The sequence below is a fragment of the Ursus americanus genome, chromosome 1 (genome assembly GCF_024610735.1).
Source record: "Ursus americanus isolate L20-20 chromosome 1, mUrsAme1.1.p, whole genome shotgun sequence".
In the NCBI taxonomy this organism is placed as follows: domain Eukaryota; kingdom Metazoa; phylum Chordata; class Mammalia; order Carnivora; family Ursidae; genus Ursus; species Ursus americanus.
This window is the reverse complement of record NC_142127.1, coordinates 38,842,652-38,858,444: the sequence shown is the minus strand read 5'-3', so window position 1 is coordinate 38,858,444 and position 15,793 is coordinate 38,842,652. Positions and strand designations below refer to the sequence as shown.

Genomic DNA, 15,793 nt, shown 5'->3' with positions numbered 1-15,793 from the left:
GCTACAGGGAAGAAGGCAAGGTCATAGAGGTGTGTGTATGTGAGTGTATGTGTGTATGTGTGTGTTTAGGGAAGCTACCGTAAGTCACAGAAATAGACATGTATAAAAGGAGCATAAAGGTTAAAGTTCACTTATCAGAAAAGAATGCTGGAGATACTGATAAGCCTGCAGAATGACGCTCAAAAGACAATATACTGTCAATCATTCCTCCTGCCCTCGATTCCAGGAGTATTTAGCTAAGGAAGTTGAGAAAGAATTCTTTTTTTTTTTTTTTTTTAAAGATTTTATTTATTCACTGTCAGAGAGGGAAAGAGTGTGCACAAGCATGGGGAGTAGCAGGCAGGGGGAGAAGCAGGCTCCCTGCTGAGCAAGGAACGTGATACAGGACTCCATCCCAGGACCCCAGGATCGTGACCTGAGCCGAAGGCAGATGCCCAACCAACTGAGCCACCTAGGCATCCCTCGAGAAAGAATTCTTTTCCTTTCCTACACCAACTAAGTACTGCTGGAAAAATAAGGAAAGAAGACTTAGAGGGATGAATTTATTGATAGAATGTATGAAAATATTACCTAATCAAGACCAATGATGAATTACTGAATCAAAATTTTGACTGAATCTTTTGATAATGTGGAGGAATGTATAAGACATGTGCCATACAATTCTCTTGAATAAAAAGAGCATAGATGCAAAATGTTTTCATAAATTTTTCCCCATGTTATATTTTAAACCAAAATGATAAAAATCACTAGAATGAGCTTTACTTCTTTTGAGTACCAATCTGAAAAGGAGACTATATTGACATTCCTTGCAGAAATTAATTATTTCACAATGTTGTACTTTTGAAACCACTTGATCATATATTTTCATGCTGTGATAAATAATGTGAAGGGTATATAATTTTGATATCAGAATTGTAATTACTCAAACAAAAGATACCATTTATAACCAGTCTGCTTCATTTGGCGAGTGGAGCTGTCTCTGTAGAAGGGATTAAACCTTTCTGACCAATATTAATCACCTTTTCATAGAATTAGAATCACTCTTTAGCACTTAATGTTATAAATTGTTTTGAAGTGTTAACCCTCATAAATTTTAAAACTCTGTATTGGGATTTCAGTGTATTCTACTGGGTAGTTATCCCACTAAATTAGAGTTTATTTACAGAAATTATTTGTTTTGCTGCTGTTTTCACACGGAAAATTAACAAACCATACATTTTTTTAAGGGAGATTAAAAATCATTATTAATTACTTAAAAATCATGATTAATGTTTCTTAGGCCAGATGTATTATTTAAAGTGGTACTTTATTTTTTTGTGAATGTTGAACTATAGAGTTAACTTAGATTGTAGGGTTTCATTGATCAAAATCCTGGCAAATGTATAGCTTGTTACTAACATTGAGTGAACAGTTTAAAAGCTTTTAAAAATAATAAATATTTTAGGACCTAAGAAGGCAAATTAGCATTTCCTTTAAGTGATTTGAGAGCTACTCTTCATAATGAAGAATTGGCAGCCACTTCTCAATTTCCTATTAAATATAATTTTAACTATTTAATGAATCTGACTGATAAGATAGGCACATTATTCCTCCAAAAATAGATTTTGCCTCTTGATTAAAGTATAGGTCATGTCAGTAGTTTTACTTCTTAAAGGATTAATTGCAGAGACCCACATGATCTCTTTCAGTTAGAAAAAGCTTCTGCACAGCCAAGGAAAGAGTCAAAAAAACTAAGAGGCAGCCCACGGAATGGGAGAAGATATTTGCAAATGACACTACAGATAAAAGACTGGTATCCAAGATCTACAAAGAACTTCTCAAACTCAATACACGGGAAACAAATAATCAAATCAAAAAATGGGCAGAAGATATGAACAGACACTTTTCCAATGAAGACATACAAATGGCTAACAGACACATGAAAAAATGTTCAAAATCATTAGCCATCAGGGAAATTCAAATCAAAACCACATTGAGATACCACCTTACACCAGTTAGAATGGCAAAAATTGACAAGGCAGGAAACAACAAATCAGTTGGAGAGGATATGGAGAAAGGGGATCCCTCTTACATTGTTGGTGGGAATCCAAGTTGGTACAGCCACTTTGGAAAACAGTGTGGAGGTCCCTTAAAAAGTTAAAAATTGAGCTACCCTATGATCCAGCAATTGCACTACTAGGTATTTACCCCAAAGATACAGACGTAGTGAAGAGAAGGGCCATACGCACCCCAATGGTCATAGCAGCATTGTCCACAATAGCTAAATTGTGGAAGGAGCCGAGATGCCCTTCAACAGATGACTGGATTAAGAAGATGTGGTCCACATATACAATGGAATATTACTCAGCCATCAAAAAGAACGATTTCTCAACATTTGCAGCAACATGGACGGGACTGGAGGAGATAATGCTAAGCGAAATAAGTCAAGCAGAGAAAGACAATTATCATACGGTTTCACTCATTTATGGAAGATAAGAAGTAGGAAGATCAGTAGGAGAAGAAAGGGAAGAAGAAAGGGGGGGTAAACATAAGGGGGAATGAACCATGAGAGACTGTCTACTCTGGTAAACAAACAGAGGGCTTCAGAGGGGAGGGGGGTGGGGGAATGGGATAGGCCAGTCAGTGATGGGTATTAAGGAGGGCACATATTGTATGGTGCACTGGGTGTTATATGCAAGTAATGAATTATGGAACTTTACATCAAAAACTAGGGATGTACTGTATGGTGACTAACATAATATAATAAAAAATTATTATAAAAAATACAATTAAAAAAAAAAGAAAATACTGCCCTTGACTAAGTCATAGATAGCTCTTTGTCTCAAACACGATCCCCTCTTCTCACTTTTCATTCCTTTAACACATGGAGTCTCTCTAATACTTAGATTTATGTTGAAACTTTTGTGAGCCTTAACTTCACAATTAGGCACGTAAGGTTATGTGGACAGTTAAACTCCAGCATACAGGGACATATAATGGCCCTCTCTGTTGGATGATAAACCATGGAGAACCAGGGCAGGGATTCTGTGTTCTTAATTTTGTTGTTGCCTTTCTGGTCTTTCAAGTTCCTTCACTCTCTTAAAATTATAAGGACTGTTAGCCAGAGCTCCTTTAAATAAAACTTTAGTTGATATTTTATTTCTTTTCCATCATGGGAAGAGTCTTAGAAAGAGCAACTAGTTAATTTGGCTGATACATAGCTACTTCAATGTCTTATTTCAAATATTTGTTGATTGAATTGTATTTTTACATAAGCAAATTATCAAACATTTATCCTTTGGTCAAAAGATCAGTTTAGAATCCTACAGATATGTAAATACCTATTTGAGAGTCAAGATTTAAAGATTTTAGGTTTTTTTAAAATCCCAAATAGAAATCATATTACTATCATAGAAATCATATTTCTATTAGGCATACAAAAAGTGTGCCTGAATGCTTTTGTAACTTGGTTCACTAAGTTTGGATAAGGAGTGGATAAATGATAGATAATGGTAAAACTGTTGAGATTTTCCTTTCACTTCCTTTTATTGGGGCGATAACCATACCGTTGTAGAAATACCTGTACATGAGTAGTTGGTGGCAATGTGGCTTTGGAACAATACTTAAAGAAAGTGAACATCAAAAATAAGTTTCTGGTTTTTTATCCTAAGATGTACCTGCATCTTCTCATTAAAGTACAATTTTCAGAAAAAAGGAAAGTAATCATATATATATATTCAATGCCAGGAACTATGCTAGTTGCTTTCAGATCTGTTCTTATTTAGTTCTCACAAAAATCTCATGTTACAGATGATGTTATGATCAATTTACATATAACAAAACAGTCTTAGAAGAGTTAAGTAATTTGCCTATGTGAAAGTAGTGCCCCTGAGATTCAAGGAAGCACATACACCTTCTATTACCTCATGCTTTCCCTCTCAAACATAATTTAGGGCTAGTTTTCCTATATTTATTTTCTAGAATGAAAAAATTCATATAGCCATATATGTACTTTCCATTTATGAAATTAGTACTATACATAGTAGAGATAATTTTTTCGTCTAAAAGCTCAATGTGTTCAAAATATAACTTAACCTTCTTTGCTCTAAAAATGACTCTTTTGATTAATGGTACCGGTATTTTTGCAGTTCCCAGATTTAAAGCCTTAATATCATAATTTACTCTTTCCTTCCTCTCCCTCACCCTTCCCTGCCTCAGATCCCAGACTTGTCAGGACTTAGCAGTTCTAATTATGTAATATCTCTTACATCCCTTTGCTTTCCTCATTTCTACCTCTTTGACACCAGTGAGGCCCACATTCTCCCTCCCTTTTGAATCACTGCAGGGATCTACTAAAAAGATTTGCCAATTCTAGTCCTTTTCCCTGCTCCAGGCCATCTTACAACTGTTATCAGATTAATCTTTGTAAAGCATAGTTCTGATGTTTAACCTCCCTCAAAGGATATTATTGTCCATTGCCAAGCATTTACAGCTCTCCACAATTTAGCCCTCAACTCATCCATGCCTCGTCTCCCACATTATCTCTTGATGAACCTTTCAGGTCATGTGTCAAACTCTTTCTGGAATGCCCTGCCTTCTTTTCTCTCATTGATCAATTCCTAACCATTCTTCAATAGCTGATTAAAACACAACTTCTTGAAACAAAAGCAACAATAGCAACAACAAAAACACAACTTCTTCCATGTAGCCTTTCTTGGTATAGATTCCCACTAGAATAAATCACACCCTCCCCTGAACCCCATGATTCTTTTTTTTTTTTTTAAAGATTTTATTTATTTATTTGACAGAGATAGAGACAGCCAGAGAGAGAGGGAACACAAGTAGGGGAAGTGGGAGAGGAAGAAGCAGGCTCATAGCGGAGGAGCCTGATGTGGGGCTCGATCCCATAACGCCGGGATCACGCCCTGAGCCGAAGACAGACACTTAACCGCTGTGCCACCCAGGCGCCCCGAACCCCATGATTCTTAATCTCTACCTATCTTGAGATCCTTATAGCTGCCTACTATATTTGATGGGTTTTATTTTTTAGTGTTAATATTTTGTCTCCCTACCAGATTATTTTATTTATAAAGAGCAACAACTGAGTCTTACCTGTTTCCATAGTGCCTATCCTAGTACTTTGTGTATAGGAGACTTTCATTAAATATTTGCTGATTGATTAAAGAAATCTTCAAAACAGATAAATGATACTGTATTTTGTCACGTATAGGATGAAGGTGACCAAGCAGCAAGTGTTGAAGAGCTAGAAAAACAGATTGAAAAACTGAGTAAAGTAAGCACTTTTCAGATTATAGTTAACATCTTTTTTGCAGTGTTTAAAAGATCCACCTTATATGGGATTAGTTCTTCTGGTTGCTAAATAAAAACAAGCTTTTTTTATGAGTAATTAAAATGAGAAGCTCTAGAAACAGTCTCACAATTAAACCTTAAAAGTTTAATGCCAAGGTTAAAAGCTTAAACTTAATCAGGGCCATATTCTTTAGCTCTTCATTTAAATACAAAATATAAGTAAATGTATGGTTTTATTTCTTGGAGTTAATTACTTTTAAAGTTCAATCAAATATCATGGTAATAGTTTCAGCATCTTATATTTTATTTTACATTACTATATTTGTGTATTTTATTTGCATTGGATTTATAAACTATATATTTGTGTACTTCTCACTTAAAATATTCAATTAAAAATTGAATTTCAGTAGCATTAATGAAGTTTTAAATGAACTTTTGTAAAAAAGAGGAATTTTTGAAAGTATTGTGAGATTAATATTATGAGATACCTATATATTATATCAATGTTAGAGTCATCTCAAATTTATCCCAAAACTTAGTTGTATATGTTGCCTAGGTTTACAGTATGAGTATAAAAATAAGCAAATACAGATATGGTCAATTACATATGTGAGAATTATTTGTCGTGCACTATATAATCAATAGAATTGAGCCAGTTTGTTCTGGCCAGTAAAATACTTGATCACATTGTTTATTAGCAAGCATAAGATGAGCTTTACTATAAGATAACTGATAAAATAAAGCATCTCCTTAATCCATGGTAACAAAAATATTCCAGTTATTTTCAAGATAATTTCTAACTTTATAAGTGTTACTGAAATTGGAGTCAGGCATGTAATATTTAGCTCTTTTGCTGTCTGTTCCCAGTAGTGAAATTTATCTGCTTATTAAAGGCATAATAAGTGTAAAGTCACTTATATATTAATTTTTAAAGCATTTGACACCCATAGCTTAATTATATTCATCATTTTTTAACAGCAACAGAGTCAGTACAGAAGGAAGCTCTTTGACGCTTCTCACTCTTTGCGTTCGATGATGTTTGGCCAGGATCGTTACAGACGCCGGTACTGGATTCTTCCCCAGTGTGGGGGGATTTTTGTAGAAGGCATGGAGAGTGGTGAAGGTAGGAACTATTAATCTGTTACAAAATAATATAAGAAACCATATTTTTTAAAACCCTGTTACTTCTTCAATATATTTTGTGCTTCCAGAATCAAATTCGCTTTATGGGTAAACATTGTAAGACCTTGATTTCCATTCCTTTTGAACTCATAATGCCTCTTTCGCTGATAAATATTCTTTCCCTGTTCATGATTTCTTTTCTGCCGCTCTTTCTGACATCAAACATAAACTATTCTTTTCTAATTTAGTGGACAAGGATCTTCACCTGTATTATCCTTTATAGCTGCTTCTCCACTTTTTTCTCCCTTCCCATTGTCAAATTTGTTAACATGTGGTTTATTCTTCAATCTTTGCAACAAGCATCCATCCTGACAGTACTGGAGGATGGAGATAACTTGCTTAAACTAAGATCCTTGTCATAATCCTCATTCATCTTGAAATCTTGTTGATGTTTGAAATTTATGATCACCTCCTTCTCCATTATACTTTTTTCTTTCTCTATTTTGTGTTACCACACAATCCTTGATGTTTTACCTTTAGACTATTCTCTTGCCGCCTCCACTTGTGTTGCAGTAACTAACTCTGTACACAGTGCGTTTGTGTGCTAGAATAAACCGTCTGGAATTGAACTTTTTAGAATTGCGTGTTCAGGTGTTTCCAAATGTTAACGTTCTGATGGGACTGAGAGTATTATGTCAGGTGCTTATAAGTTCGAGGATGTAGCTATGGCTCCATGGTGATGCATGTAGGCAAAAACTTCTCTCAACACATTTTTTTTTGAATACCCACTTTATGCCAGGCATTTTTAGGTACTGCAGGAGGTTCAAAGTTACATAAAACACAATCCATGCCTTGTAGTAGTTTAATAGTCCAGTGGAAAGAGGGGATTGATTAATCACATACATGTCCAGACCCAAATTTTTATGAAGTAGCTGTTTTTAGCAATGGAACCACCCTTTTTTAAAAATAAAAATCTTTTGCAGGGAGCAGTTAATAATGCATGTAAAGTACTTAGAGTAGTGGCTGACATGTAGGCTTTGTTGGCATATAGTAAACAGTGTTGTTTTACGCAATAATATCTTTCCTATAGCTTCAAATTATATGAAGTAAGAGTATGAAGTCATGTACTGGAATGATACGTGAAACTCATGCTCTGCCTTCCCAGAGCAGGAGTTGCTAATGGAGTCAGGGAGGGTGCATGGAAACTTCAGCTGCCTTTTATTTCTTTTTAAAAATTGGATCTTGATGGGCCAGCATGTTGATTTTACAGACTAGTGTGGTTAGTTCCTTTTTTAACTTTTTACATAAAATATTTTAAAATAAAAATATTTTAAGCATGGAAAAACAGTAATAAATAAATGAGACTACATGAGTCTAAAAAGTTTTTGCACAGCAAAGGAAACCATTGTTGAAATGAAAAGGCAATCTACTGAGTGGGCAAAATATTTGCAAATCTTATATCTGATAAGGGACTAATAACCAAAGTATGTAAAGAACTCATGTGACTCAAAGCAGAAAAACGATCTGATTAAAAAAATGGGCAGATCTGAATGGACATTTTTCCAAAGAAAACATACAGATGGCCAACAGGCATAGGAAAAGGTGCTCAGTATCATTAATCATCAAAGAAACGCAGATCAAAATCACAATGAGATCTCACTTCATACCCGTTAGAATGGCGAGAGTCAAGAAGACAAGAAATTACAAGTGTTGGTGACAATGTGAAGAAAAGGGAACTCTTGCTGGTGGAGATGTAAATTGGTAAAGCCTATGGAAAAGAATATGAGGGTTCCTCAAAAAATTAAAAATAGAACTATCATATGATCCAGCAATTCTACTTCTGGGTGTTTATCTGAAGAAAATGAAAACACTAACCCAAAAAGGCATATGTACCCCCATGTTCACTGCAGTATTATTCACAAATCATTCCATATCATTCACATATTATTCCAGGATATGGAAACAACCTGTGTGTCCATCAGTGAATGAATGGATAAAGACGATGTGATCTACACACACACACACACACACACACACACACACACACACACACACACCATATGGAATGTTACTTAGCCATAAAAAAGAATGAAATCTTGCTCTTTGCCACAACATGGATGGACCTCAAGGACATTATGCTAAGTGAAGTCAGACAGAGAAAGACAAATACCACATGATCTCTCTTATATGTGTAATCTCAAAAAATAATAAAAGAAAAAGAAAAGAAAACCAAGCTCTTAGATACAAAGAACAGATTGATGGTTGCCAGAGGTGTGTGTGGGGTGGTGGTAGAAGAAATGTGTTAAATGGGTTAACTGTTTTTTTAGTTTTGTTTTAGTTTAAATAAATTAAAATTTTAAAAACCTTAGGCAGAACCCCAATATCTAACAAAAAACAGAATTTTTCTGGTTGATGTATCTGGGGAACTCCCAGCCTTTCCAGATAGACCTATATCCCAATATACTTGCTTTCCAACTCAGGGATGGTACCAAAGGCAACTCTAGGAAAAGTTAGAACTTTGCAAATCAGAGTAAAGTCAAAGCCAATCAAAGGTATAAACACGAAGTGCCTAAAAGGCTCAAAACAGGGAAATGTTTATAGCCTACTTTAATATTTTATCACAATTTTTGGCCATTTCTATCACTAGATTATGAGCTTTGAAGGCAGAGACTAATATAGGCAGGGGAACTACACTGAAATAATCTGGGAGTTAAATACACATTGGATTGGCAAAAAAGGGGTGAAAAATCAGTTGTGGGATCATTCTAGTAACCTAGATAAAAAGTAGGGAGGCCCTAAGCTCAGGTGCAAACAAGGAACATGGGAAGACCATGATATCATAAAGGTAGAATTCCTATGAGAAATTATTGTATATTATATAACTGGAATTGAGATAAATTTGATGAATTAATCCTCAGTAGAAAAATTGTGATTTTTTAAAAACTGAATCAGAGAAGCCAAGAGGAGGAGCTTGTTCAGAATGAAATTAAATGCAAGTTTTAGTATAGGAATCTATTTTTTTATTTAAATTTGATTAACATAGTATTATATCAGTTTCAGGTATACAATATAATGATTCAACAGTTCTATACATTACTCAGTGCTCATCAGGATAAGTGTACTCTTTTTTTTTTTTTTTTTTTAAGATTTTATTTCTTTGAGAGAGAGAGAGAAAGAGAACAGGAGCAGGGGGAGGGGCAGAGGGAGAAGCACACTCCGTGCTGAGCACAGGCCTCAACGTAGGGCTTGACTTGGGGTTCAATCCCAGGACCCTGAGATCATGACCTGAGCTGAAGTCGGGTGCTTAACTGACTGAGCCACCCAGGTGCCCCAAGATAAGTGTACTCTTGATCCCCTTTATTTCATTTATCCCCCAACCCACCTCCATTCTGGCAGCCACCAGTTTGTTCTCTGTATTTAAAAAGTCTGGGTTTTTTTGATCTTATTTTTTATTCATTTGTTCTGATTCTTAAATTCCACATATGAGTCAAATCCTATGGTATTTGTCTTTTTCTGACTGACTTATTTGACCTAGCACTATACCTTCTAGGCCTATACATGTTGTTCCAAATGGCAAGATTTTATTCTTTTTTATAGCTGAGTAATACTCCTGTGTGTGTGTGTGTCTGTGTATGCCACATCTTCTTACTCATTCACCTATTGATGGACCCTTGGGTTGCTTCAGTATCTTGGCTGTTGAAAATTAACACTGCATGCCAAAGAATGAAACTGGGTCACTTTCTTACACCATACATGAAAAGAAAGTCAAAATGGATTAAGGACCTAAATGTAAGACAGGAAGCCATTAAAATCCTACAGGAGAACACAGGCAGTAACCTCTCTGACACCAGCCATAGCAGCTTCTTGCTACATAGGTCTCCTGAGGCAAGGGAAACAAAAGCAAAAATAAACTATCAGGACTTTATCAAAATAAAAAGCTTCTGCACAGTGAAGGAAACAATCAATAAAACTAAAGGGCAACCTATGGAACTGGAAAAGATATTTAGAAATGACATACCTGATAAAGGATTAGTATCAAAGATATATGAAGAAGTTATAAGACTCAAATACTCAAAAAGCACAGTCCAATTAAAAAAATGGGCAGAAGACGTGAATAGACATTTTCCCAAAAAAGACATACAGATGGCGAACAGACACATGAAAAATGCACAAATCACTCATCATCAGAGAAATACAAATCAGAACCACAATGAGATATCACCTCACAGCTGTCAGAATGGGTAAAATTAACAACACAAGAAACAAGTGTTGGTGAGGATGTGGAGAAGGGGGAGCCCTCTTACACTGTTGGTAGGAATGCAAACTGGTGCAGCCAGGAGAAAACAGTATGGAGCTTCCTCAGAAAGTTAAAAGTAGAACTACCCTACAGTCTAGCAATTGCACTACTAGGTATTTACCCAGAGAATACAAAAATAGAGATTCAAAGGGATACATGCACCCCAGTGTTTATAGCAGGATTATTTACAATAGCCAAATTATGGGAAGAGCCAAAATGTCCATATACTGATGAATGGATAAAGAAGTGGTACACACACACACACACACACACACACACACACACACACAGTGGAGTATAACTCGGCCATAAAAAAGAATGAAATCTTGCCATTTGCAGTGACATGGATGGAGCTAGAGAGTATTACGCTAAGTGAAATAAGCCAGTCAGAGAAAGACAGATACCATAGGATTTCACTCATGTCGAATTTAAGAAATAAAACAGATGAACATAGGAGAAAAAAAGAGAGAGGCAAACCAAGAAACAGACTCTTGACTGTAGAGAACACACTGAAGGTTCCCAGAGGGGAGGTGGGTGTGGGGAAGGGTGAAATCGGTGATGAGTATTAAGGAGGGCACTTGTGATGAGCACCGAGTGTTGTATATAAGTATTGAATCACTAAATTGTACGCCCAAAACACTGTATGTTAACTAACTGGAATTAAAAAAAAAAACTTAAAAAATAATGCTGCAGTAAACATAAAAGTGGATATGTCTTTAGAGATCTAATTTTAAATCTTAAAATTACAAAAAGTTGTAAAATTGTGAGTCGCTTGTTAGATGCAGAGCCTTGGTAAAGCTTAGGAGCGGTAAAGAAGTACCCAGGCAGGTCGCTTTGCCCTATCTATAAGAACCATCTGAGAAGCTTAAGAGGAAAAAAAAAACAAACCAACAAGCCCTACTGCAGACCAAGTACATATTCTTCAATCTGATTTAAGGGCTACATCAATCTCACTCACCTGGGCATGTAAACTTGAAGTTATCTAGGGCATCAGCTTTCTTTCAGAATGTCTGAAGTTAATCTGCTGAAATCAGTTCTTTATTAATAACGTATGTGGATTATTACACCTGTCCCCAACTTCTCTATATATAGTCTCTTCCTTCTATTACATTCTGTCGTCATGTCATGTCTCTACTCCAAAACTTTGAATGACTCCCTATTGCTGATAAGATGGTGTAATAAGTCTGTATACAACCTAGCATTCAAGCGTTCAAGGCCTTCTATAAATCTGACTTCAAAATATCTTTATACTGTTCTCCAATATGAATTAGCATAGACAAGTCTACTCACCATTGCTTAACATGTGCATTCCTCCTTCTTTGCATACTTTGTTTTGTCAAATTCTGTTCAATATAATGCTAATTTGCCTTTTCTTTGCCATCTAAATTTCACCTTTCTTCATCCAGCTCAAGTTCTAGCCCTTTTATAAATTCTTCTGCAGCTTATGTAAGTAGAACTAATTTTTACTATCTGTGAACTCCTAGAAAACCAAGTAATTATACCATTATCTTGGCAATTGATAGATATACTGTTCATATTATTTAAGTTTTATAATTGTCATGTACTTTTTGATTCTTCTTAGTGTTAAACATAATACTTTATATATCACAGGCACATTAAAAATACTTCAAGAAAGAATTAAATGTCTTTATAAGAATAGCTTATAGGAAACTTTTCATTTTAATTTTAGGCCTCTCAGATTAAATAACATTTATTGAATTTGTAGTTATTGGACCTCAGTTTCTATTCAGGCCCTACCACTTAACCTCTCTGAACCCTGAACTTTCTTTCTACAAAAGAATTTTAATAGGCTCTGTATAAATTCTTTTGTTGTTATCATGTCAAATAATAGATTTAAGAGAGCTACAAAGTGATATATAAACATTAATTGTACTTTATACTATTATTTGTGGTTGTTGTATGGTACAGAGAAAAAATAGGAATAAATTTTCACCTGGGGTTATTTTCTCATAAAGTTTTTATTAATTCACTGATGAATGTGCTATATTATTTTAAGTGCTATGAAAGTTATAAAATAAATAACAGATGTAGATTCCTTCTCTTTATCTTACAGCTAATTAAAATGGAAAAACCTTTATGATTTTAATCATCAAGTGTTTAATATGCACTTATATTGTGCCTTGTCCTAAGTACTATGAGATACAAAGGAATCAATTAACCTGTCTCTATCCAGATAGAGCTTGCAATCTAATTGGAAAGATATACCATATATGAAGGCAAAGAACAAGGGCATATTAATGTGCACTATAGCCAAGTAGTGTATCCGAGAGGCGAGGCTGATAAGGATGAATAAGTACTAACTGGTAGAAACTACCATAAAATAAGTGGATATTAAAAGTTAATGCGTATTAACAATATGCAATATTCTAGTCCTCTCATTTATCACTTTTTAAAAGTTATCTAAAAGCACAATCTGTTCTTAATGAACTTAGATTTCACAACATTCATCTATTTAAAATTTTAAATGCGCAAGTTTTTAAAAAATAAATGCCCAAGTATTTTTAAAAATCCCTACTATAGCTTCATCCAGAGAAGATATCAGATCTTGGATTACCTCCAAAGAAAATTATTAATTAAATTCATGTTGTACAAGATGCAAGATAACTCACACCATTAAGTGAACCACACGGTGCTAATAACAAAGTTTATCAGTATGGTAACTCTAGAGTAGAGACGTAACAAAGAACATGGATCTGCTAAGCCCCCACATTGGTTCCACAAGAGTGTTGTCCAGTTGCAGACTGGACAAGCAATAAGAGCACCCCAAGAGAGATGCCTTCCTTCATACTCTGTTTTTTTAGGTTAGTCCGAGAAAAGGTAGAAAATCCTTTGTTTCTCTAAGCAACGGCATATATATCAAAGGACCTCTGGACCTGGGAACAGCAGCAGGGAGTACGAATACAAAGGGCAGATTCCACATGCTGAGAGCCTTGGGAACAAAGGCCCTGCTGTCCCTCTGCAAACTAGCTCAGTGGCTAATCTGGCTTGCTGATGGACCTCAGGGAAGAGGGAGAGCCCCTGTAGGCATTTAGCTAAAACTGAGGGTTTATTCCCCTTCAGTCCACTGCCTGATCCTTGGCGTGGCTCTCTAGATGTATGCCTTCCCATCTGGAACAGTTATCAATTGGATTTTAGATGTGCCTGCTGAAGGAGATATCAGATAAGCCAGAGGAATTCCGAAACGAACAAGATTCCACAACATTAGTAGATGTAGAGTTCCCCTGAGCCATGTGTCTATAGTATATTCAACAAATGGTCTGAAACTATGCATTTATAATACTACTCAGGTCAAGGAATCAATGCTAATGTGTTCAGTGATAAGAGCCCAAGCCTTTTCAATGGCAGTGTCCCCAAGGGTAGACGATTTTGGGTCATATCCTCAGCTTCATGGGTGGCTATCAAGGAAAGAGCCTTTGTGCGAAGTAATGAAAGCTTGTATCTCTGCATACCTGTCGACTTTCAAGTAGGTTCTGATGCTGATACTAGAGATCATAGCTGGGAAAGTCTCAAGTGTCTTAGATTTTGAGTCACTATTAGCACCACATTCTAACCAACTAAGCTAACCAGCCAGTTTGAGTCATAATAAAGGGTCTCCTAGTTATTCCCAAAGTGTGTAGACAATGTTATGTCCAGGTAGGAAGCAGGAAGGCCTTGCTTTTCATGTAAGAAAATACGTGCTGCTGGATCACTGAGAGGGCCAGCCAGTGTGGTTCCGCGCTGCATTTTGTATCCACGTGGCAGTTACGCTTCCTGGGGTTAGCACACTGCCCGCGTGCTCTTACTCAGACTCAGCTGAGGTCTGACATAGAGAAAAGTGTGATCGGGCGCCTCTGATGTGGGAAATGGATCACTGGGAGTGGGGATGTCAGGATCGGAGAGTCCCTCTGCTTTGAAGAAGATGAAGAGAGTTTTACGCAGTTTAATTAGTAAGGACAGAATTACGGATAGCCCAAGCAAATGAGGACTCTGGAGTAATGAGGAATTCCTGCGGCATTGCCTGGGAGTGGAATGCCCAGAAGGTCCTCCATAATTAAGTAGGTTGAGGATGACAAATACAACATCCTGATAGCTTTGAAATAAGTGTCATTGTGTGGGATAGCTGTAGAGGACTATTCAGTACAGTTTGATAATATGTGTAAGGCGACGAGAGAATTATTCACATTACATCCACGCTCTCACCTTCTGTGGTCAGGCATGTTTATGCCCACGCCAAGTCCATCATTATCTTCAGGGGTGATCCATATGGTGTGTCCCTTTTTTTCTTTTTCTTTTTTTTTTTTTCCCAAAGATTATTTATTTATTTATTTGACAGAGATAGCCAGCGAGAGAGGGAACACAAGCAGGGGGAGTGGGAGAGGAAGAAGCAGGCTCCCAGCGGAGGAGCTCGATGTGGGACTCGATCCCGGAACACCGGGATCACGCCCTGAGCCGAAGGCAGACACCTAACGACTGCGCTACCCAGGCGTCCTGTCCCTTTTTTTCTGGAACAGTAAGTTCCACGTGAAATCAGGAGGTGCTATTTTCCCACCAAAGATGTCCTCCAGATGGAGTCCACTGTCTGGGAGTAAGGACGGCAGCAAAATCTCCTGCTTGTAGGGTGAGTGCACAACAAAAATTTAGAACTGTTTAGAATAAAGAGAGAATCAAAATTGCCCCTCCTGCGGGTGTTGCTTGAAAGTGTCATCTGGAAAGCAGGAGAATACCAACATTTGTATCCATCCATTCATCCGTAATATGAACAACAGGATTCTCCCAAATGCCTGTTGAAAGGTACCAAAAAAGGAGAGGAATGTTGAGACATAAAAACTCAGTATCCCCAGCATACCAAGTAGATTCTTCAGCTCTGCTTTTCAACTTCAAGATGTCAGGGAACTTCACCAAAGTGGAGGGACCTTTATGAGGTGTGAGGAGTGTTCAGAGTATAAACAGTAGAGGGCAGCCAGACCAGACAGTGGACGGAGGTCGCCATGGAGGGGTTAGTGCAGCCATCTTTTAGAATACTGTTCCAGCATTCTGTACTGCCTGTGGAGAAGAGGGAGCGTGGACCAACCATTCAGTACTATG

General features: G+C 36.6%; 1 protein-coding gene across 18 annotated transcripts in view; it reads left to right on the top strand.

Moving 5' to 3' along the window:
* The window catches only part of BAZ2B (bromodomain adjacent to zinc finger domain 2B), a 290,562-nt gene that overhangs the window by 247,204 nt on the left and 27,565 nt on the right, over nt 1–15,793 (top strand). For all 18 annotated transcript variants that reach the window (XM_045781084.2, XM_087861283.1, XM_087861240.1 and 15 more), the window contains 2 exons: nt 5,210–5,272; nt 6,268–6,412. In XM_045781084.2, the coding sequence (XP_045637040.2) occupies nt 5,210–5,272; nt 6,268–6,412 (208 nt within the window). The remainder of the gene's footprint in view (nt 1–5,209; nt 5,273–6,267; nt 6,413–15,793) is intronic.